General features: G+C 42.1%; 1 protein-coding gene across 2 annotated transcripts in view; it reads left to right on the top strand.

The window, feature by feature from the left end:
• The window catches only part of macrod2 (mono-ADP ribosylhydrolase 2), a 785,092-nt gene that overhangs the window by 690,252 nt on the left and 70,535 nt on the right, over window positions 1-24,305 (top strand). For both annotated transcript variants that reach the window (XM_052150997.1, XM_052150996.1), the window contains exon 9: window positions 12,993-13,074. In XM_052150997.1, coding sequence (XP_052006957.1) covers window positions 12,993-13,074 — 82 coding nt within the window. The remainder of the gene's footprint in view (window positions 1-12,992; window positions 13,075-24,305) is intronic.

Raw genomic sequence — 24,305 nt, 5'->3', positions numbered from 1 at the left:
CTTTGTGATTAGCTGAATGCCACTTTGGTGAATTATATATATATTTTCCATTTTATTAGGAACACCTGCACATCTACTTATTCATGTGATTATCTAATCAGCCAATAGTGTGCCAGCAGTGTAATGTATAAAATCATGCAGATATGGGTCAGGAGATTCTGTTATTGTTCACATCAACCATCAAAATGGGAAAAAAAAAAATTTATCTCAGTGATTTAGACCGTTGCATGATTATTGGTTCCAGACAGGCTGGTTTGAGTATTTCTGTAACTGCTGAACTCCTGGGATTTTCATGTGCAACAGACACTAGATTGTATAGAGCAACCAGTAAGCAACAGTTCTGTGGACAAAAACACCTTGTTGACGAGAGAGGTCAACGGAGAATGGCCAGAAAGTTGACAGAAAGGCTCCGGTAACTAAGATAACCCCTCTGTAGAATTGTATTGAGCATAATAGCATCTCAGAATCCACCACAAGTCAGACCTTGAGGTGGATGGGCTACAACAGCCGAAGACCACGTTGGGGTCCACTTCTGTCAGCCAAGAACAGAAATCTGATTCTGTAGTGGGCCTACCATTTGTGTACTTCAGCAGAAATCTAGAATTGTCAGACCAGGTGATGTTTTTCCAATCATCTGCTGTCCAGTTTTGGTGAGCCTGTGCCCACTGCAGCCTCAGTTTCCTATTCTAATCTTACAGTAGTGGTACCTGGAGGGGGTCGTCTGCTGCTGTAGCTCATCTGCCTCAATGTTCAACGTTTTGTACATTCAGAAAGTCTTTTCTGCATAGCACTGTTGCAATGCGTTTATTTGGGTTACTGCCACATTCCTATCAGCATGGACCAGTTTGGCCATTCTCCTCTGACCTCTGTCATTAACAAGCCGTTTTCACCCACAGAACTGCTGCTCGCTGGACAGTTTTTTTTTGTTTTTGCACCATTCTCTATACACACTAGAGACTGTTATGTGTGAAAATCCCAGGGGATCAGCAGTTTCAGAAATACTCAAATCAGGCACCAACAATTACTGAGATAATTTTGTCCCCCATTCTGACGGTTGATGTGAACATTAACTGAAGCTCCTGACCCATATCTGAATAATTTTTATATATTACACTGCTGCCACATGATTGGCTGATTAGATAATCACACGAATAAGCAGATGTACAGGTGTGGCACGTATTCTATCAGCTTCTCCTCAGCAGTTCCCTGTCAATTTTAACTTTCTTTTCCTATGATAAAAGGCAAATATCAATAAAATGTCTATTATATACAGTTTGCAAATATGCAGGTATCTCATTTCAACAGATGTAATTCACGAACCTCACGAAAATCCAGCTTCTTCCCATGGAGCGCTCATCTAATATCTTCCTCTGAAGGGCATTCTATCGAATCAAAACTTCAGGATCAAAACTTCAGGATCAAAAGTTCCTCTGATTCACAAATCATTGTCACAATCCAAGCAGGCGATCCAGGAGATTGCTTCTGCTCGCTTGATACGCACAAGCGTGTGAGTGCAACCAAAGTCTTTCTTGCAAATTTGTCCACTGTCTGCTATGTTTGTATTGCTCTCGGGGCTATTTCCAGTCATGACATTGCAGCTCCTATCTACTTGAATGGGAAAAGACTGAAATCTCCAAAACAGTTGGTCAAGATTACGATCACAGATCGTTTTTCAAATCTGCAGTAAAATCTGACAACACCGGTATCATAAATGGTGCTTCTTTACCTCAGATTACACAAAAAAACACGATTTGCCCAGCTTTTATTGTTAATGCACATGCGCGTTCTCGAGTTGATTGACTGGTGATGTCTGTATCTAAAAGGTGATTGGCTTTTTTACCTGTAAGGTGGGACTTCATATCTGTACCGCAGTTGGGCATTCTAATTTCTCCCATTCATTTTAATAGAAGTGGCCTGTCTCTGGTGCAACTTCAAGGTAAATGCACTTCACCTGTGCTAAAAGTAAATGTCTTATTTACTATGTGCTGTATGTATAATTGGTTTGATTCTGTATTTTTTTAGTAAATGCGATCGTTGACGTAGACATGCCATCCATGGTTGCTGGACTACTGTGTGTACTGTTATTTCCTTCCTAATATATTAACAATTTCTTCGTGCAAATAAATTACTAAAATTTGATCACTAAACAGTTTTTTTTTTTTTCAAGTTAAAGTTTTGTGTGAAATTGAGTAAATATAGTGCTAAATTAAATTTATAATTTTTTTTTAGCAATTTTATATTTTTGTTATTTACTATATTAAATTGTTTTATATATCTGTATAAGAAATTAGCTGCTTTGATAAAAGCTTTTTGAAAAGAAAACGTTTTGATGAAAACTACATTTATGTTCCAAATTTGATACATTTTAGAATTTAGACATGCCAGTGATTTCCGCCACGGCATTAAAGACTTAAACTTTAAATGTTAAACTTTTTTTTACCCACAATATTCATGCAACATGTCATTTAAATGTGTTTTGTTTTGCTTTGCTTTGATTTCCTTATTTATTTATTTAAGTTTGAAACAAAATATAATTCCAAATACAACTGGCTCAAACATCTGTGACTGAATGTTTCTTCCTTTTAATATGTTATCGCCACATTGTGACATCTTCCATCTTTTCTTTCCAGCATTTGACCAATGGTTTGATGTTCCACGTTCATCTGTGTGTGTTCATGCGTCATTTAATGTGTGATCTCTTCTGTTTTTATTCTACTCTCCCTCTTTATCCATTGGCAGATCTCCATATGTGTGTGTGTGTGTGTGTGTGTGTGTGTGTGTGTGTGTGCTTCTCTTATGCTTTCCCCAGCTCTTTAATTACTGTCCTCTTATGCAGGGCTGGCTCAGGTATGTGTAATTATGCTGGTAATAGTGTCTGGAAAGTGTCCACCTGCCTCTCGCTGCCTCAAAGTATACCCCCCCCACACACACACACTCTCTATTTATACTGACAGAGTCTTCATCACTTCACATCAAGCCGTAATGAGCCGGCTTTCTCTTCATGAACAAAGCATTGCATTGCTTCTTGTACTTTTCCTTTATTGTGATAGTGCCATGTCTGCACATAGAGCTTCAGCGGTGATGTCAAATTGTTGTCAACCCATTTACACACTATCTGGAACTATATAGCCACATCTTTTCTACATAATATTAATAATTTTTTGAAAAAGGTACCTCAATGTTCCATTTAATTACAATTATTCTAGAACGCACATCACAATTGCGTCTTGTTCGTGTTTTCTCATACCTTCAGCCCGATATATACATGGGGTTTGAAAGCCGCAGCATCCCACCCTCCTCTTCATTGTGCCTGACAGAAGCAATAAGGAAACGTAAGCAGAGGAGTGTGTTTGCTACAGCTAGTGCATCAAAGTTCCTCTGGCACCCATCCCCATGTAATTACGAGCCTGGGTGCCTGGTGACAGATCGTCGGCAAGAGGGCCAGCTGAATGTCGTGGCACCTGCTGGGCTCCCCATCTTTGCTTCTGGCTGCAGACACAGTCAAATTACAAGCAAATTACAAGCAACTGTATCAGTGTGAAGGGAATGGATTGAAACTATTCCTGCCTGGCCAGGTGTTGTTCTCCTAGCAATGCAGTTGTGTTGTTTCCTTGAAACTTTATTATCCAAGATGGCCCATTGTATTTTCATTTTCATTATCTCAGTGCTGTTTAAAGTACTATGACAAAATATTCTGAAGTGGCTTCAGACTATAAGGGGGAGATGGACAACTCAAAGCACACAGTATGGCAGCCATATGAATGGAATTCCCACCTTTCAGTTAGAAGAGCTCCTCACATTTTTCATAGATACATCATCTACTTGTTTAATTTTTACTTTGAAACACACATGCACATTAACTGGACTACCCTGAATATCATAATTTTAGGCGTGAATTAAGTACAATTAAGGAGGGTTGACACTGCCAAGATAGTAGCCGAGTCAGTTACTTGCCTTAAGAGGACTTTTATGAGTGGGAATACGTTGTGAAATTTTAAGAAATACCAAGAAAGTCCTATTATTTCCATCAAATTGATTATTATGTGTACAGGAGTGTTGGTTATTCATGTTTTTGAGATGTTATAGACATTACAGCTGATTTTCCAGAAAGATGAATACAAAAGTAATGGCCAGCATCATATACAATTCTGAATCTATATACTATATACAATTCTGAATCTATATGGTCAGATTTTAGGTGTGAATGCATTTAGCTGCATAGGAAAGCTATGGGATGCTCCCTTGCTTCCTATTTAGTTAATGACTTATCCTCCAGTGTGCTGTCTGTCTGCACTGTCTCGAACAGTTTGAAATGCACCTTATTTGTATCATAACTTCATATAAAGCCTCTGAAAGCGAAATTCTTCAGCTTTTGGATGAATACATTTATTCTCAATGTGAAAATGCAGTGTAAATATATAGGAATGCATTTACTAATGAATAGCACCTTATTGTACAGTGTTAACAAACACAAATATAACAATTTAGATTAAAATAAAGTGAAATTACCAACATATTTGTTACTGTGAAAAATTAATGAACACGTTACTCACGTCTGTCAGAAAACCGCACCACTCATCTGAGTACTTCATGTTTATCAGCGCACTAAAGTGCTAAAAATGAACAAAATATTTAAAGCAGCAAATCAAATGAAGCTAGAGATGCTACTCTTTACAACAAAACAGGTTTCTGTCAAATTTCTTTGAAGAGGTTTCTTACCAGAGGCAATTGTGTTGCCATTGAGCCCATGTAAGCCATTCATGGAAATCGACACCATGGTGTTTTGGTCACGAGACTCCATGAGCCAGACGCTGAACCCTTAAATGACTTCTTAGACTTTCCTGAACAGTATGCAATGGGTTTAAATTAAATGAAATCATGTGTTGCATATAGTGAATGCAAAATATCGAGTCCTCACATGAGGCCGTGAGGTCGCATGAGGTTAAAGAAGCATATTCATTTAAAAAAAATTCAAATATGATAAATATACCAATGTTTAATAATTAATTATTAAATTAATTATATCAGTAAACCATTCTTTAGCTAAAATAGTTAGTTGTAGATGCCAAATGTCAAAACAATTTGGAGTTTCTGAAAACCCAATTGCAAATTGTTGTTTCTCACATTTTATCTCATAAACCCAGGGCTCTTAATTAATAAGTTTAGTCCATAAAGACTCACTGAAGTAATGATCATAACATTTTGTATTTAGCTTGTGCTAATATATGAGTTATTGAGTTGCAAATCTCTCTCTCTCTCTCTCTCTCTCTCTCTCTCTCTCTCTCTCTCTCTCTCTCTTCCTCCCTTCCTCTCTGGTCCTTCAATCAGGGTTGAGTTATCACCAGTCTGGCCCGCACGCAGTGCTCTCTGCTTCCTCATTAGGCCTTCATTAACCCTCTCAAACTGAGCTTCCACTCAGCTTACCAGCAGATGTGTTTGGACACCATTCTTCATTTCCCACAATCCCCCGCTGCTGTATGGGAACTGTGATTCAGAACCTGGCTTTCAGCACATTTACTCTAAAAGGACATACAAGGCTCAGGGGTCTTACTTTGATTTAATGTTTTGAACAGACACATTCAGTAAAACTGCTTTTGATTATGTCAAACATATGTTGCGATTTACTGTTGCCCAACTGGGATAGCATGGTGCTTGCAACATCAAAGTTGTGGGTTTGATTCCCAGGGAATGCACATACTGATAAAATGTACGATATAGCTCAATTGCACGGCAACTCTCTTTGGACAAAAGCGTCTGTCTAATATCCCTTAAACAATTGGACTCCTGAACCATAAGGAATATAGCCACTGCTATTCCTTTGGGCCTATGTTCTGCAGAGGAACCTATATACAATATAGACACAGTATAAACGCTGACGTGCACAGAACATGAGAAGCAGGGGTGCAAGCTAAATCTAAAAAATATCAATCTAAAGGTGCCCTTTTGGTCGTCCATCAAAAGGGGAGACATTTTAATAATTAAAATAGTTAAATAAAACTAAATAAGCGATCCTCCATATGCCCTATGACCCTATGTCCAAAGCGCAGAGCCCTTGAAGTGGGTACTCTGAAAGAAACATTGTATTACTGTACTATGTATCCTTCGATAACAGTCTTGTGGAAGGGCCCTCCGAGAAAAGATTCATTTTCTCACTTTCGTTTTGAACAAGCTTTCGAGTGGGACCCCCTCCCGAAGGAGTGCCCTTCAAAGAAGAAAAAATGAATTTTTGAATTTGCCCCAGAACATCAAAGTGCCATTAAACTTAGACAACAAGTAAAAGGCCAGTTAAAAAGTTCACTCCATGTATTGTGTAGTAAGTTCATCAAAAGAATAATACTCGATTGCTACTGCATTTCTGACATCACGTACCACTAGTGTAGACAGATTTATTAAATATAATGGGAGCAGTTACGTCGCTTTCAGTGATATAAATTTAATTTGTCTTTTATGGAATATTGACAAACTGAAGGAGTGGTCAGGTTCAGCCAAAGCCAGTTAGGTTTTGTTGAAACAAATAATCCATTAGACTAATCAGTTTCAGAAAAATACCATTTCGCTACCACAGTACCGCAGCTCCCTATATGCATATTACGCAGTCTGCATAGGGCACCAACTCCCTAGGGGGGCACCATCATGTCCTAGGGGGTACCAGAAACTCCACCGGCTGCCCTTACTTGCCTGGTATACATTATTAAAGGACCCTATAGCATTCGCTGAACACAGTTGATCACCTCACGCTCGCACTTTCACATCGCGCCTTCGCACCATGCACCACGTTACCAGGGTAATGCCATGGTACTGAATGATTGATCATGTTCATATGTCATGATACTATCATGGTACTCCAAGGTCCTTTAAAAATACCTTGGTTTTGCTATGACACATGTCATAAACATGCGGTTATCACAGACCATGTCTGAAAATAAATAAATAAATTAACAAGTGTATTACCATGGTGCTTTTTGTGAGAAATATAACAGAATAGGCTTATTTGTGATAAAGGAAAAATATTATGTACAGTATATACTGTATATACAAGAAAATGGTTAAATAATCAAAGAGCAAAGACATTTGTTAAGTATTTATAATTACTACTCATAAACAATCAGTGCACTTTTATCCTTCCACCCCTGTCCCTTTCTAAGTTCTGTGCACGTCACTGGATATAAATATAGTATATCCCCAGCAGGTTTAAAGAAATAGTGTTAATAATCCTTCAAAAGTGGATTTTGATCTCAAATTGAAAGTCATATCTGGTATGCTGGTGGCTTCCATATTAAGTTTGGGACTCTGGGAGTTTGATGTGATGAAAATGATCATATGATTGGTATTAGCCCCTCTTTAGCAGTTCTGTGTGTGTGTGTGTGTGTGTGTGTGTGTGTGTGTGTGTGTGTGTGTGTGTGTGTGTGTGTGTTACACTGGAGCAGATCAGTGAACAGTAGAAAAGTGCATTAGTTCACCTAATAGTTTTGGAAAATTGGCTAAAATGTGAGCAAACATTGAATAAATAATGCACCGCTATTATGCTCACTAGGACTGTGTTTCAGCATTGTTATCCCAAGTAGCCATTTAATCAAAGCAAATTTCAGCAACAATATACCTTCAACACTGTTTAACTGTGTTTCTAGACCATTTCAAGGACGTAAACAATAACAAATGAATTAGAACACTTGTGTGCATGTCTGGCCCTGAAGGATTTCTGGTAGTGGGATTTATGTAATCAAGAACAGTCAATATAAAATGACAAGCGCATGCTTTTAAAGTCTAGCTTAAACAGAACACACAAGATATTTGTAAAAGCTAAAAATAAGCAATGAGATGTAATTTCAGGATCCTTTAAATAAGACTGAGTCAACAAATTTTCTTAAAGAACATCAAACGTTTACCTGTAGTGACTAATCCAGACGTGTTGTTGATACTGAGCGTGTCTATGCAAGAAAGGCGATGAAAGCGCATCGTAGTTTCGATGCAAACAATTATTTCCTCAGCGGCAAGATCAGGAATTTTGAATCTCTCCTGTTATAACCAATGAATGTTTTATTTTTAATTATAAAAAAAAAAAAAAAAAAAACTTGTATGTCTCTTTCTTCAGCGGTAGCTTCTATACTACTCCAGTTACTCTGAGAAGTTGGCAGTGCAATACTGCAGATATTGTTGACTTTTGTATTACAAATTACTTGTTAGGTTACTCATTTGTAAGTCACTTTAGATAAAGAATCTGCTAAATGACTGTAAATGACTTGCAAAACCTCATTCATTATAATGGGAGTGATCTATAGTTACTTGTAAAGCCCATAAAGAAATACTCTGACCTAATTAGCCTGCTAAACTTAAGCCCATCAAAAATACTATTAGTTGTCAAAAATTCCATTCACTTACCAGAGATAAGACGTGTGCTACAGATGTTAGTATTGCACGTATTCAGCCATCTCGCTTCACTGCAGCAGTTCATGCGTCCATTAGTGGTTGCTTTCGGAAATCCAAACACTTTCATTTCCATTAGTTCCAGGCATCCAGGGAGCATCCATCCACCGAACAACATTGTCCACATTTTTATAATGACATTCTATTACAATTGTATTAACATTATTAACATTAATCGTGTTAAAGTCACTATGAATAAAGCACCTCCTCCTGTTGTTTTGTATGAGTCTGACAAGTGGTGCTATTTCCTATTTCTGTATTTCCATATATATACTATTAAACTTTCCTATATAGGCCTATCTATTTATGTTATAAAATGTTCATATACAAACATTTCTACAATATTTTGCTGCCCTAAATACATATATCCATATCTAAAACTTCTTCATATATACATTCCCATATACATAGTATTTAACTTTCCTGTATATCTATATATGTAGTATTTATGTTTAGTAGTATTATTTTTATATATATACATATATTTAGTGTTAACTGTGCTGTAAATTTTTTTATGGAAATGTATGCAAAAAAAGTCAAACTCCCTGAAAGATGTTAATGAAATAAGTGTTGTGAGATATCTCACTGGTCTCTTTGACAGCACTAGACTCTGTAAACAGCAAACAAAAATGTGGGGCATGTCTAATCCAACAGCTCAGCTTGTGGAAATTCCAGAACAGCAAAAATTTCTTTCAACACCCTTAAGCTCTTTTATACATCCATGTCTTTATTATTGATACATCTGTATCTATAGTGTATTTATCCTGCTCTACCACTGCCGTTGCATTTCATTTTCTTTGAGTTGGCAGGGATGCTTACCTCATTGTAATGGCAAAGGTTCACGATGAATACAGATTACATAAGAGTTTGTTGGAAAATTATACCAGACTGCTCAAACATTCCAAGACACAACAAATGACGATTGCATTCAATCGGTGAAAACAGACACCAACAAGTGCCAAAAGGGTGATTACACTGATCCAACAAAACCCAACAACTATTGGATGTTGGTGTTTGTTGGGTCAGTGTGAACTAGACTTTAAGCTTTCTTATTTATATTTTTAGTATTAAGCTTCCTTATATATGCACATCTGAGTATTAAGCATTAGCAAACAGTCTATACATACAGTGTCTATTGTATCAAATGTTCTTATATATATCCATGTCTTTCATATTTAGCTTTATTTTATATCTATATTTTTTGCCCAAACTTTTCTTATGAATCCATATATACAGTATGAAACCTTTTTATGGTCTAAGACTTATAATTTGGATTGCTTTACACTCTTTCTCTCCCTTGCTTTTTAATTTCACTGTTAATTTATCCTTTATTTCACCATTGTATGCATATACTCTGGGGCCATTGGGATAGAAATAGCAAAAGACAAACAGAAAGTTATCTCCATATCTACTCCACCTCTGCTGAAGTCCCAATGCCCTACACTCTGTACACATTATCTGAAATGGTGTGACTGACCTCTTTCATCAGGACCCCTCACCTTGCTGTTCACTCTCTGCCTGAGGGCAGAATGAGAGAGAGAGAGAGAGAGAGAGAGAGAGAGAGAAATTTAGAAGAGTTCTCAGCAGGCAACACTTCCGTCATGTGTCCAATCCAACTGTAGCAACAAATTAATTTGTCATTTTGTAGATGCTAGCCAAATTGAACAGATGTCCACATGGACAGGTTGCTTGACATCCCCTTATCCTCTAAACCATACAAAAGCATGAAACCATTCAAATGTAATTGATTGTTTCCATTGAGAAGCCATTATTGTCAGCTAGACATAGTTCGGCCTATGTCAATTTAATAATTTTGCATGTTGTTAGGCTTATGCAGTTATTAGTGAAATTAATACATTTAAATATTTTTTATTTATTTGTGCAATGTATATTTTCGTATTGTATTGTGTCTCCAACTGTTGTCCAATGTAAAATGTGTGTGTTGGAGCAAAACTAGTTCAGAACATCTGTAACGACACATGCATTCTGGATTCTTCCCCCTTGTTCTCCATTGGCATTTTGAGGTTTAAAGAGAGGAGTAGAGAAGATATGTCTCATTCTCATTGTGGGTTGAAAGGGCAAAGAGTCAGAAAAAGTGAGTGAAACCATTCTTTCTCTTTATGGACACCGCAACCCCTGGAGACATTATTTTGCACAAAAGTAAAAATGTTACTAGTCTCAAGTCAAGTCTTAACATTTACTCCAAAGGGCAGGCCATAAACTATTAATATACAGCTGTCTGTCTCCTCAGGGGCTGTGAGAGAGGTTTTTATATTGAATCCTCATGTGGTTTGCCGGTAAGGGGGAGAGGAGGTGGTCTGGTCTCTCGCCATCCCACTGGGAGTCCTGCTTTATCTCTCTCACCCACCAGCAGACGAGACGGGATAAGCCATTACAAGGCTGTCTGGGAATATTGCAATATTCAGCAGTGTGATTATCTGACATCTCCCTGGGAGGCACATTTCCTCTGTATAGGGAGAGAGAGACGCACCTGCGGAAGAGAGGGAGAAAGTGAGGTTGATAAGGACCCTTAGATTTGGCAGAAAGGAAGTATCACCTTTCTTGGTTTTAAAGGAGGTCTTTTTAGGGCAGAAATGAATATGTATTTAAGGACTTGAAATCTACAGCTGATCACCCCAATGTTTAAGCAGTTTATAATGTGTCTAATGGTGGTCTAACCTCAGGGTTGTCCATGTTATATAACTTTTGAGGAGCGTATGTACAGAAATAGATTATTATTTTTACAAATCTGAGCCTATATAGACTGACTCCAAAAACGAATTAAGCCACACTTAAAAATGTGCTAATGTTATTGCACTTGATACATATTGTTTATACCAAGTGGAACCAGCATATTAATGATGATAGACCTTTTCACACTACCAAACACTACTTTTCACTTTTCACACAATAAATTTGAAATGTGGCTTAGGTGTCCAAGTCCTTTTTGGGGCCACTGCTTAATATGTGAATGCAACGTAACTGTTTGTTATTGGAACATTAGCTGTAAATTTGATATTAGTAAAACAGTGTATTCCCTTCTGATTTAAAGAAAATTTTATTTTTGTTGTTTTATACTTTTTCACATGTGGTCTTTGGGAAGAATCAAAAGAGGTTTTTGTACTGAGATCTTGGTTGTACTTGTGTAATCATGGAGATCTTCAGCAGGATGACCACTCTGGGTGGTCCAGAATGGAGAATCCGGTTTTTAGAAGTGATAGAGAGTGCAAGGAGGTTTTATGTTTTACTTTTAATCTTGATGTTCTGACATTACCTATGGTCAGCTTAGGTTTAGAGAAAACTGGAAGTTCTAACTTGAGAGGAGATTAATGATAATGTGTTCAATTCATTTATTTGTACTGTAGTTAAGCACATATCTTAATAATTACAATTGATTAAATGTAAATGGCCAATAACACCTAAAAGAAAACACTTATTTTCGGAATAGTATACTAATCAGGTATGTTCTGCACAGTATGCAAATTTTCTGTGTGCGTGGAATACATGGATGACCTACTATATTTCCCAAAATGTGAAGTGTTCCACAACATATACTGTGTGAAATACTATACTGTACAATGCAATGTACTCTGTTTGACATTTCATTTCCAGTGCGACCTTTTTCATGACTCATTATATGATCGGACAACTACGACTTGATAGGTTTTTAAGGGGCAGTAACACTACACTTCACGCTCCATTCACTCCCATTCAAATGCATCCGATTGCGGAAACGCAAGCTCATGTGAAGAAATTTCGTACTAAGCTGTGTACCAAAGTTCAAGCTTGGTGAACTGTGAATTTGTACAAGAGGACGTGCGACCAATAGGAGACTGAAACGTCACATGCTGACCACTTGGATCAATTCAAATGATAATTACTTAAAAGCTGCGAGATTTATTGTTGCGGGAAAGTGAATAGACAAAATATTAAAACATTTTTAATATAATATTATTAGTTTTTTTGTACTTTTACCAGAAGTCCTCCCACGTGACAACATATCCTTGTCCGCTGATGTTGTATGAAAAAAGTTTGCATGCTCAATGCCTAGTGTGACCGCCCCTTTACACAAAATTGGATGATGAATGCAAGATATCTGTTTTGTTTTCAATGTAATTGCTGGATGCTGAATTAGACATACAAAAATTATATCATGGGACAAAACTGCAGCGTACTACTTATTAGAATTATCTGAAAACGAGACTTTATATCATGCCATATTGCTTCTGGACTATTTTTTTCTACTTTCCACAATATTTATTTATTTTTTCTGTGTAACAGCAGCCTTCAATTAATAATTATATTTATGATATTGCACTATATGTTCAATTAACCTCAGCAAAAGCTCATCAAAGAAACTATCAACTGCTCTTTGAGCCCCAATGCTCAGAACGCTTATTTAGATTTGAGTTCACTAGAATATGTCAAAATGTCATAAATTACAATTTGACAGATTAGAGCACTGATACTCTCGTAATAATGTATGGTGCTTCCCTTAACATGTGTTTACCAAGTGATGCATCCAGGTTTCCATTATGCTAAATGCCTCTTTTGCACTCTTTCTGCAGATTGACCGTGTCATATTCTGCGTCTTTCTGGAGACAGATTATGAGATTTACTACAGGAAGATGTCAGATTACTTCTCCCCAGGTACTGTATCTTCTTATTTGAATCAAACTTAATTTTATTTGTTGGTTGTAACACTCACTTGGTTTAAAGTTACTTGGGTATCAAGCAGGTTCTCTTACGAGAGGTTCTCTCGTATTGCATAAACTAGCTTACGCTACGGGAAAGATTCATCTTTTCTGAGATATTGAAGCCAAAAAATTATCCTTAATTTTGTATCCATTGTCAACGCAGTGCAGCAACTGCATACCGTGAGCGGGCTAGCTAGCGAGCTCATAGGTTGCTCTGCGGCAACTGCTGCAGCCTATAGACGAACTTGAGTGAACTTGCGTCCAATGACGAGCCAGCGCCGTCACTGTATCAAAGCCCGCCAAAATGGGCGTGGCTAGAGTGCATATAAGCGTAGTTCAGTAGGCTGGAACCCTGATTTTCATCTATTCAGCGAAGCTCTTCGCATCTCTGAACTGCAGAAGCGGCGTCGCCGTTCGAGGGGCATCTAGCAAGCTTGGACAGCGCTCGAAGAAGCCGTCCGTCTTCGCCACCTTCAGCCGTCCTGCGAGCTACGCCATCCGGCGACGTATCCTTTTAGAGCAAGCTAGTTCCTCAGCGAACTTCACAAAAAGAGCAACGGCGTCTTTTTAAAGATGCCTCGCACCACCTGCGCCTCATGCTGCGCCCCTCTCAGCGCCGGAGACCGCCACCTCATATGCGCTCTCTGCCTGGGACTGGAACATGCAGAGCTCGCCCTGCGCTGGCGGATGCGACCTCTGCGAGGAGCTTCCGATGTCGACCCTGCGGGCTCAACTCGAAGCACTCAAAACCGAAGCCGCCACGCTGCATTTCGTTTCACCGCGCAGAAAGAAGCGCCGCTCCCAAAGGCTGCCGGAACCGGTGTTAGAAGCGACTACCTCTCCCGCGAGCCTCGCTTTCACCCTCCCCGCCCCCCCGGGACGCGCAGTTGCCGCCGAGCAGCCGCACTGTTGCCATCTCGGATGACGAGGCGGAGGATAAGGGCTGCTGTTCCATCATGGCTTCGGACAGTGAGGAGTGGTCAGGCTCCCAAGCCTCCTCCTCGGCCCAGGAATCCAGCAGGACCCGCGCCGAGTCGAGGAAGAACTAACGCACCTCCTCACACAGGCCGTCGACCGCCTCGGGCTCGAGTGGTCACCGCCCTCTGAGCAGGCTCCCAACAGACTCGACGGCTGCTTTCTTCAGAGCCGTCGCGCGGCGCCTGCGCCGGACCGCTCCCTTCCTGCCGGAACTCCACGCCGAGCTCTCTAAATCGTGGAACGCCTCTCTCGGCCAGGAACCGATCCCATGTCTCCACCTCTCTTGCTTCGGTGGGCGGCGCCACCGAGAGGGGCTACTCTTCCATCCCCGGTCGAGGATTCGGTAGCAGCACACCTTTGCCCGCCCTCCGCGAGATGGCGGTCTAAGCCAGTGCTCCCGTCTAAGGCCTGCAGAACTACTTCCGCCTGTGTTGGCGCGCCTATGCGCCGCCCGCCAAGCCGCATCTGCTCTGCATTCCATGGCCGCTTTACAGATCCTCCAAGCGGACCTTCTCCGAGAATGGGATGAGAAGGCAGGCACCCAGAGGCTGTTTCAGATCTAAGGAGCGTGACGGATCTCGCCCTCAGGCCACCAAAGCTGCAGCCCAAGCCCTAGGGAAGTGCATGGCCGGCTGACTGTGACCGAGAGACACCTATGGCTAACGCTAGCCGATATGGGAGAAGCTGAGCCCTCCACGTTCCTCAGCGCCGCTCTCTCCGTCCGGTCTCTTCGGTTCCGCGGTGAGTGGCATTGTTGACCGTTTCTCGGAAGTCCAGAAAGCCACCCAAGCCATGAATCTCTTCCTGCCTCGTCGCGCTAGCTCCTCTGCAGGCCACCCACGTGACCAGCCTCCTGCACGAGCCTCTTCACAGCGCCCAGCTCAGCAAAGCCAGACTTCTCAGCGTCGACAGGGCGGCCGCCCTAGAACGCAGCTCAGACAGCCGCCGCAGACCGCCGCCCCAGCGGGCCTCGGCCTAAGATTGCGCTGAAACCTGAGCAACCGAAGTCCTCCTAGCTTTGTTAAGGAAGCGGCGGCTCAGTCCGCCGCGGCGGACCACCGTCAAAGCTTCTCCCCTGTCAGTCCCCTTCTCTCAGGCTACTGCAGTGGTGGATTCAGCAGCCAACAAGCCGGTGATACTGCCCGCTTGCCTGCACTCAAATGCCGTTTTCACGGCGAACAAAATAAATTTTGTGAAAAGCAAACATGCCTTATGTGTAGAAAATGTGCCCACAATCCAGTGTTCACCCTACACACAAGCATTACACTTCCGTGTCCCTATCAGAGCCCACTCACATAAAGCAGGCACAGCCAGCTCGAGTGTTAGAGTCAATAAGCGCGCCCACGAATCCGTGCGCTGCGCCCTTCTCTGCCCGCTCTGTCACACGGCCAGCAAACACCTCTCTGTATGTAAGTCCCATGCCCGTGACTATGCTCGCGCATCACTTCACAGATGTGACTCTTTCCCCATTCACCTCAATCGGAAGTCACTCACAGAACAGCCTGTCCCTGCTGTCTGCGAGCAGTCATGCATAAGCACAGTAAGCGGCTCACACATTCTGTTCAGCTCGCTGTGTGCGGCAATCAGGGCGACTTGGCCATTCACCCTCTAGCGTTATGCTTCAAAGCGTGGAAAGCTATCCCAGGGATATCCAAATGGGTGTTAAGCACAATAAAACAGGGCTATTTGCTACAGTTCGATCGCCGCCCTCCCGCTTCAGAGCGTGCTCGAAACTACTGTGAACACGGAAGCAGCCTGCATGCTTCGTTCAGAAATAGCAAACCTTCTGTGCAAAGGGCCATAGAGAAGTGCCACCTTCTCTGAGCGAGTCGGGGTTTTACAGCCGTTATTTTCTTGTCCCCAAGAAAGACGGCGGCCTCAGACCAATATTAGATCTCAGGGTTTTGAACAAGGTGCTCGCAAAAGACTGTTCAAAATGCTTACAATCAGAAACTCCTCGCGCATGTGCGCCAGGGGACTGGTTTATTTCTCTCGATCTGAAAGATGCCTATTTTCAGATTCAGATAAATCCCGTCACAGGCCATTCTTGAGATTCGCCTTTGACGGCCAGGTTTATCAATACACCGTCCTTCCGTTCGGCCTGTCTTTAGCACCCGTACTTTCACGAAGTGCATGGATGCGGCGCTCGCACCCCTCGCGAGTCAGGGCTTGCGAATTCTGAACTATTTGGACGATTGGCTGATTTTGGCACAGTCACATACGGAGCTTCTGTCTCACAGGACAGTTCTCCTCAGTCATCTGAACAGTTTGGGTCTTGCAGTCAATTGGACCAAGAGCTCACTACAGCCCAGTCAGGAAATTTCCTTCCTTGGAATAGAACTAGACTCCATGGCGATGACGGCTCGCTTATCTACACAGCGCGCGCGACTAGCCGTGTCCTTTCAGATGAACAGCCTCACGCCTCTGAAAAAATTTCAGAGAATGCTAGGTTACATGGCCTCAGCCGCAGCAGTACTTCAGCTGGGTTTACTGTGCATGCGCACGCTTCAGCATTGGCTGAACACCAGCGCGTCTCGCCGGGCTTGGGCCACGGGCGCCAGCCGATCAGAGTGACTCAGACCTGTATCTCAGCTCTGTGGCCCTGGGCAGTGGCGAATGGTATCAGTGGGGAGTGGCGATGGGAGCTGTATCTCGTCGAAAAGTAATCTCGACAGGCAGCGTCCAACACGGGTTGGAGCGCGGTCTCGCGAGGGCTTTCGGTTTTTGGCCTATGGTCAGTTCAGGAAAAGCTCCTTCACATAAATTGTCTGGAAATGATAGCGGTCGAGTGCGCTGCGTGCGCTTCCTCCCGGTCATTCAGGGTCACCACGTCCTGGTCCGTTCGGACAACAGATCTGTGGTATCCTATCTAAACCGTCAGAGCGGTGTCAGATCCAGGAACCTCTTCCATCTGACAAAACGCATACTGAGTTGGTCCCAGTGCCACCTGTGCTCGCTGAGGCGACGCGCGTGCCAGGCCACCTGAGCGGCGGCCCAGACAGACTGTCCAGAGACAATATTTCCCCAGGGGAATGGTCCCTGCAGGTCAAACAGTCCAGAAGTTATGGAGCATATTCGGCAGAGCAGAGATAGACCTCTTTGCGTCAGAAGAGAACTCTCACTGCCCAGTATTTTTCTCAGCGAGGGCAGCTGGCCCAGGACTGGCCCAACCGCCCGCTTACGCCTTCCCTCCCGTCTCGCTATTGCCACAGGTAATGCAGAGGATCAGGAAGCAGCGTCACTCGGTGCTCCTCATAGCCCGCGCTGGGAGAATCAGACATGGTTCCCGGGCTTACGCAGCTGTCACTGACAGCCCGTGGCCCATTCCAGTGAGAGCAGATCTCCTCTCTCAAGCTCGCGGCACGATCTGGCATCCCCACCCAGAGCACTGGGCTGCAGCGTGGGTGATCAGCGACTACCCGTCGCTTTGCCAGAAGGAGTAATAAACACTATCATACACGCTAGAGCCCCTTCCACGAGAAGACTCTATGCGTCCAAATGGTCTGTGTTTTCAAAGTGGTGCACCGACAGAGACCTGGACCCACGGACATGTGGGGTGTCGTCGCTGCTCGTGTTTTTACAAGAGCTGCTGGATAAGGGCAGATCCCCATCCACACTCAAAGTGTATGCGTGGCGGCCATCGCGGCGTTTGCTGAACCCTGCACGGCCAGTCACTGGGAAAAAGCGAGCTGGTCATCCGCTTCCTCAGGGTGCTAGAAGGATGAACCCCAGCGCCCCCATCGGTTCCTATCTGGGATCTTTCCGTAGTTCTCGAAGCTATGAAAGCCCCCTTTCGAATTGCTTCAATCCGTGGATTTGAAATACCTTTCACTCAAAACCGTTTTCTGACTGCCCTGTCATCAGTTAAGCGTGTGGGAGACCTTCACGCGCTGTCTGTCAGTGCTGCGTGTCTTGAGTTTGGACCAAGTGACTCCAAGGTCATTTTAAAGCCTAGACACGGCTATGTCCCCAAGGTGATCGGTACTCCTTTCAGAGCACAAATCATTTCCCTATCGAGCTGCCAGCATCCGATAGCTGAACGCGACGCCAATCTCCTTTGCCCAGTCAGAGCACTGAGATTGTATACTGCGCGCTCCGCCTCTTTCAGACGCTCTGAGCAGTTTTCCGTTTCGTTCGGAGGGCGCACCAAGGGTTTTGCCGCCTCGAAACAGACACTGTCTAGGTGGATAGTGGACGCTATTGCTGCCGCGTACGCGTCAAAAGACCTACCATGCCCGTTAGGCATTAGGGCTCACTCCACTAGAGGCATGGCCTCCTCGTGGGCATGGTCCAGCGGGATTTCCATTCACGACATATGTGTGGCAGCGGGCTGGGCTTCCCCTCCACCTTTGTCAGATTTTACAATCTGGAAGTGCCCGCCCTGCAGGCAAAACTACTAGCGGTTTAATACGCTACAGCTCCCCTGGTGAGCTGCACTGATGGGACACATTCCACACAGACCGGCACCGCCGCTCTGTCTTTTCCTTCCCACTATGTGCTTATGTATTACACACACACTGGCCCGCACTCTTGCCGGCCAAATATTATTTCCCCACTCACAAGGGCTCCCCCGGGTCCCCCCACCCCCGGGGCTCATGCAGTGCACGAAAGTCTTGGCGCGCACGGCGTTGACAATGGGTTCCCGTAGCATAAGCTAGCTTACGCAATACCAGAGAACCTCTCGTAAAAGAACGAATCGGTTACCTTACGTAACCTCGGTTCTCTCTAGAAGAGGGAGCAGTATTGCGTAGCCGGCCGTGCTTCAGCGCCACGGCGATTTTCGCTTCATTCAATGAAAACCAGGGTTCCAGCCTACTGAACTTACGCTTATATGCACTCTAGCCACGCCCATTTCGGCGGGCTTTGATACAGTGATGGCGCGGGCGCCTGTCATTGGACGCAAGTTCACTCAAGTTCGTCTATAGGCTGCAGCAGTTGCCGCAGAGCATAACCTATGAGCTCGCTAGCTAGCCCGCTCAAGGTATGCAGTTGCTGCACTGCGTTGACAATGGATACAAAATTAAGGATAATTTTTTGGCTTCAATATCTCAGAAAAGATGAATCTTTCCTGTAGCGTAAGCTAGCTTACGCAATACTCGTTCCCTCTTCTAGAGAGAACCGAGGTTACGTAAGTTAACCGATTCGTTTTACACTCTCAGGCTTCTGACTGGCATGAAGCCTGAAAAAAATTAACAAAGTGCAGCACAGCAAGCAGTGATTGGATTCTACATAACCAAAACTAATGGAATGAATCTTAAGAACTGGGAGATTGAAACATAGTAAAGAAGACCTTCACCAATCTGAACATAACACCTTGTTTAAATATGCAAATCATACGTTCTTCTTCACAGGCAAAGTTACTGTGTTCAAGCTCAAGCTTCTTGATATTAAAATACTTTCTACTATCCAGCCTTAAATGCAGATACATCTGTAAGTAAGCTATTCATAGTAGTTGAAAAGTGTACACACTGGCTCTGCAGGACTATCAGAATGCTGCTCTTTTTGATTGAGGATCCCATCCAGCTCAATGAAGCAACATTGGTTAAACAAATGGCATGAATCTGGGGCAGGACTATCTTCAGTGGCAAGAAAAAGTATGTTAGCACTTTGGAATTACCTGCATTTATAAATAAATTTGTCTTAAAATCTGGTTTGAACTTCATCTAAGTTACAAGAATGAACAAACATAATCTGTTTTAACTAAAAACATACAAATTATTGCATTGTTCTTGTACATATTGAAGACATCATTCAAACATTCACAGTGTAGGTTGGAAAAGTATGTGAACCCCTAAGCTAACATCGACAACAAAAGCTAATTAGAGTCATTCATTGGAAAACCTGGCATCCAATTTATGAACTGAGACTGGAGATGTGGGTTAGAGCTACTCTGAATTATAAAAAACACTCAAACATTTTGAGTTTTCTATTAACAAGAAGCATCTGCTGACATGGACCATGGACCATGCCTCGTAAAAAAGAGATCTCAGAAGACCTACGATCAAGAATTGTTGCTTTGCATAAAGCTGGAAAGGGTTACAAAGTTATCCTTAGATATTCATCTGTCCACAGTTAGATAAATTGTCTGTAAATGGAGAGGATTTAGTTATGTTGCTACTCTCCCTAGAAGTGGCCGTGCAGCCAAGATGGCTCAAAGGGCACACTGGAGAATGCTTAATGAGGTCAAAAAGAATCCTATAGTGACAGCTAAAGGCTTGAAGGAATCATTGGAACTGGTTAACATCTCTGATCTTGAGTCTACTTTACGGAAAACGTTAAACAGGCATGGTGTACATGACAGGACACCATGAAGGAAGCCGCTGCTTTCCAACAAAACCATTGCTGTGCGCCTGAAGTTTGCCAAAGACCACTTTGACACTCCACAATGCTACTGGTAAAATGTTTTGTGGACTTATGAAACTTAGGTTGAATTGTTTGGGAAGAACACACAGCACGACATATGGCATAAAGAGGGGGCACCTCATACCCACATGAAAACATCATTCCAGCATGACGTGTGGTTGAGGGAGCATGTGGCTGAGCTGAAGCAGTTCTGCAAGAAAGAATGGTCCAATATTCCTTCTGAAATATGAACGGGTCTAATCCGCAGCTACCGGGAATGCTTGGCTGAGGTTATTGCTTCCAAAGGAGGATTGACCAGTTATTAAATCCAAGGGTTCACTTACTTCTTCCACAGCGCTGTGAATGTTTTATGGAATGAGTTCAATAAAGACATGAAAGATTATGGAGATTATCTAGATGTCTTGTGTGTTGTAGCTTAAGCACATTGTGTTTGTCTTTACTTGTGACTTTGATGAAGATGATATGACATTTTATTACCAATTAATGCAGAAAACCAGCTAATTCCAAAGGTTTCACATACTTTTTCTTGCAACTGTAGTTATCTGGCCAATAGCAGACAAGGTGAGTGTTCAGAAAACATGTTTGAAAACTTAACAACTGCTTTGGAAATCAACCTACAAATGGCTCATTTATAGTTGTCTCACTACATTAAGCAGGGTCAGAAGAAAGTATTTTAACTTTGAAAAACTACACACATCACCTTTAAAGCATAGCCTGCATAAAACACACAGATCCACAATATATGCATTTAGTGGGAAGAATAAAAATAGAAAACACTTTGTGTACTAGAATGTGTGTTTGCTGTCTGCATCTCATGGCTCATTTGTGTCTCAAGTTGTAACTAGGTGCATTTGAGTTGTGGAGTTCCCAAAAACGTATTTTTTATCTAAGCTCTGAGGCCACTAGAAAATCATAATTTTCCTGCCATCCCGGGAAATACTCCGCCGCATGAGTTTAACAGGTGTGGAACTTCTTTTAGGGCTGGAGTTTCTGCTTCTAGTATTTCACAACACCATTTGCTTCTCTCTGAAGCAGAATAATTGTTTCCTGAAGGTCCACATGTAGAGCATGACTCAGAGGGGTTTTGATTCTGTCATCACCCTGAGGTATCCTGAGTCTCTACTGCATACCCCAGATGTTGGAGACATGCTGGACGGCAACTCCTCAATGGCATCCTGTCTCACACTTCTGCTCATCTGTTTCTGGTATGATTATGTGATCTCCAGTGCCGTTGTGGTTTATGTACAAATGAAAGGTCATGTGACAGGACTTGAAGCTGGTTCTCTGGTTTTCTCTCTTTACACTTTAACCTTCTTTCAGTGTCAATATATTGTCACCCAATCTCTCAATTTTGTTCTGTTCCATGACAGAAGAATCTGCCATTTAAGTATCATGGAACCTCATAAATGCCTGTTTCAGAATGCTCGGCATGTATGGTTCCATGAAGAACCTTTAACCTTTTTGCACGTAAGTTTCCTCTGTACTGTCGGACCCCCCAGCGTGAGTTCTTTAATGTATCACAGCAGGCACACTAAAGATTAGATGATATATTATCAAACATATAATGTGGCATTTATAGGTTTATAACGATTGATTAAGCTAGATAAGATGCTATGCCCACCGCCATATTGTTTACATGCAATGCAACAAGGGATTCTGAGTTTGTGATATAATCATAGAAGGTTCTAAAAGCCTAGCCCTTCCACTTTCCCAGCACCGGAAGTGGTTCGAATGAGTGATGGATGGAATGGGAGAAGGTTCGAGTGGATTGACTAGTTTGTATATTCTTTGTTTGATGTCAGAAAACATGCTGCATCAAAACAGTGCGCTCCAATGGTAACAGCTGTAAACTTTTATTTACTGATTGTTTGAATGTTTGTATATATAAAGATATTGTGATGTTGAAAAGAATATTTGAACCGCTGATTCATTATGAAAACCTTTCAATCCCTCTTTTGCTGGTAAACTGCAGCACGAATGCAGATCACACCGGTTTGATCATGCGCATCTGAACCCAGCCTAGTGTAATCCTAGTGTAACACCAGTTTAACCGTACATGCAAAAAGGTGAACATCCATTGAACCTATCCATTGCACACATTTTTCTTTCTTTTTTTGTGTGGAAAAAGGTTAATTAGACTACAAAATGATTCTTCAAAAATGTTTCTTTGGAGAACCAAAATGGTTCTTAAATGGCATTGCTGGGAAAACCTCTTTTTTTTTTAACTTTATTATTAAAAGCGCAGTCAATTGATTTTAATTGAGTTTGACTTTAGCATGGTACTAAGCTAACAGTGCAATTCTGTTAGCATAAAAAAGCATAGGTTGCACAAATGGTTTCAATAAACAGTTTTTAATTACAATGAACTCTTTTTAGCGATACTTTTCAGCATAGAATGAAATCTAAGTTTATTTCTAAACAACATTTCTCTCACCTCATCCACACTCTTGGATTTAGTTTTTACTGTGGCACGTGCATGTTGCCTTAGGCCACGTCCACAGTAATATGTTTTAGGTTGAAAACTTTATTTTCAGTTTCCTAATGTCATTATTTTCCAAAGTAAGCAGTTATGGAGAACAGTTTTCAAAATGTTACATTTTCGGTGGAGGAAATCACTGTTCCAGTATGGATGAGAGGCGTAAACGTAGCTATAGCAATCCATTTTAAAAACAAATTGTGTGCATGTGGCCTTAGGAGGCAGCATAATTATGTTACCAATATGTGCCTATGATACCTTAAAATGTTCCCTCTGTGGGCACCTCACTATGTTTTTGGAACAAAGTCTCTTTAACCCCCTTTTTGTTTTCTCTCTCCCGCTCCTTACGAAACGTGGCACTTTATTGTTCCATGGGATCTTGCGTATTGTGCACCCATGTAGCATTTCCTCCTCTATAAATGCTCTGTCAGGAAGGCCCTTTACAATTGCACATTCATCTCCCTGAGCGCTAAACAAGCGATGTGAGTGCAGGCCTCACCATAGCCCTGTTGGACCTTCCCAAGTGTCCTGCTGTCTTGCTCTGTTGGAAGCGCACTGTACTTTCATGACAATACCCCCTGGAGGTTTCAAAATGAGCTTTTGACTGTAGAATGATCATTTGTATGGAGACACACACACACACACACACACACACACACACACACACACACACACACACACAGTTGTGTTTCCATGTTTTATGGGGACTTTCCATAGACATAATGGTTTTTATACTGTACAAACTTTATATTCTATCCCCTAAACCTAACCCTACCCCTAAACCTAACCCTCACAGAAAACTTTCTGCATTTTTACATTTTCAAAAAACATAATTTAGTATGATTTATAAGCTGTTTTCCTCATGGGGACCGACAAAATGTCCCCACAAGGTCAAAAATTTCGGGTTTTACTATCCTTATGGGGACATTTGGTCCCCACAAAGTGATAAATACACGCACACACACACACACACACACACACACACATAAATACTAGCAGATAAACCATAAATGCACAGTACCAGGTGAATAATATAATCTACCATTAGCTCTTTCTCACACACACACACACACATCAGGACTCACCACCACTAAGTGTCAAGCATTCACTTTTTCCCACATGCAGAGTGTTTTGTTTCTGTCATGTTCCTGTCACACACATACAGTACATACACACACTGCTCCCTCATTTAGGTCTTGCTGAAAAATAGAATTCACCTGAGATTTTGTAATTATATCAGCCAGTCCCTGTTCCCCAGGCGCGTCTCTTTGTATTAGTGTTTTGAAATTAGATTGTGGAGGCGCTGCTCACTTAGTTTACAAGTCAGAACGAGCCACTCACCTAACCACAGCTTTCTCAGAATTAGA

Source organism: Xyrauchen texanus, chromosome 20, assembly GCF_025860055.1.
Source record: "Xyrauchen texanus isolate HMW12.3.18 chromosome 20, RBS_HiC_50CHRs, whole genome shotgun sequence".
NCBI lineage: Eukaryota > Metazoa > Chordata > Actinopteri > Cypriniformes > Catostomidae > Xyrauchen > Xyrauchen texanus.
Note: the sequence above shows the minus strand (reverse complement) of the source record. Positions and strands in the feature narration are given on the sequence as shown.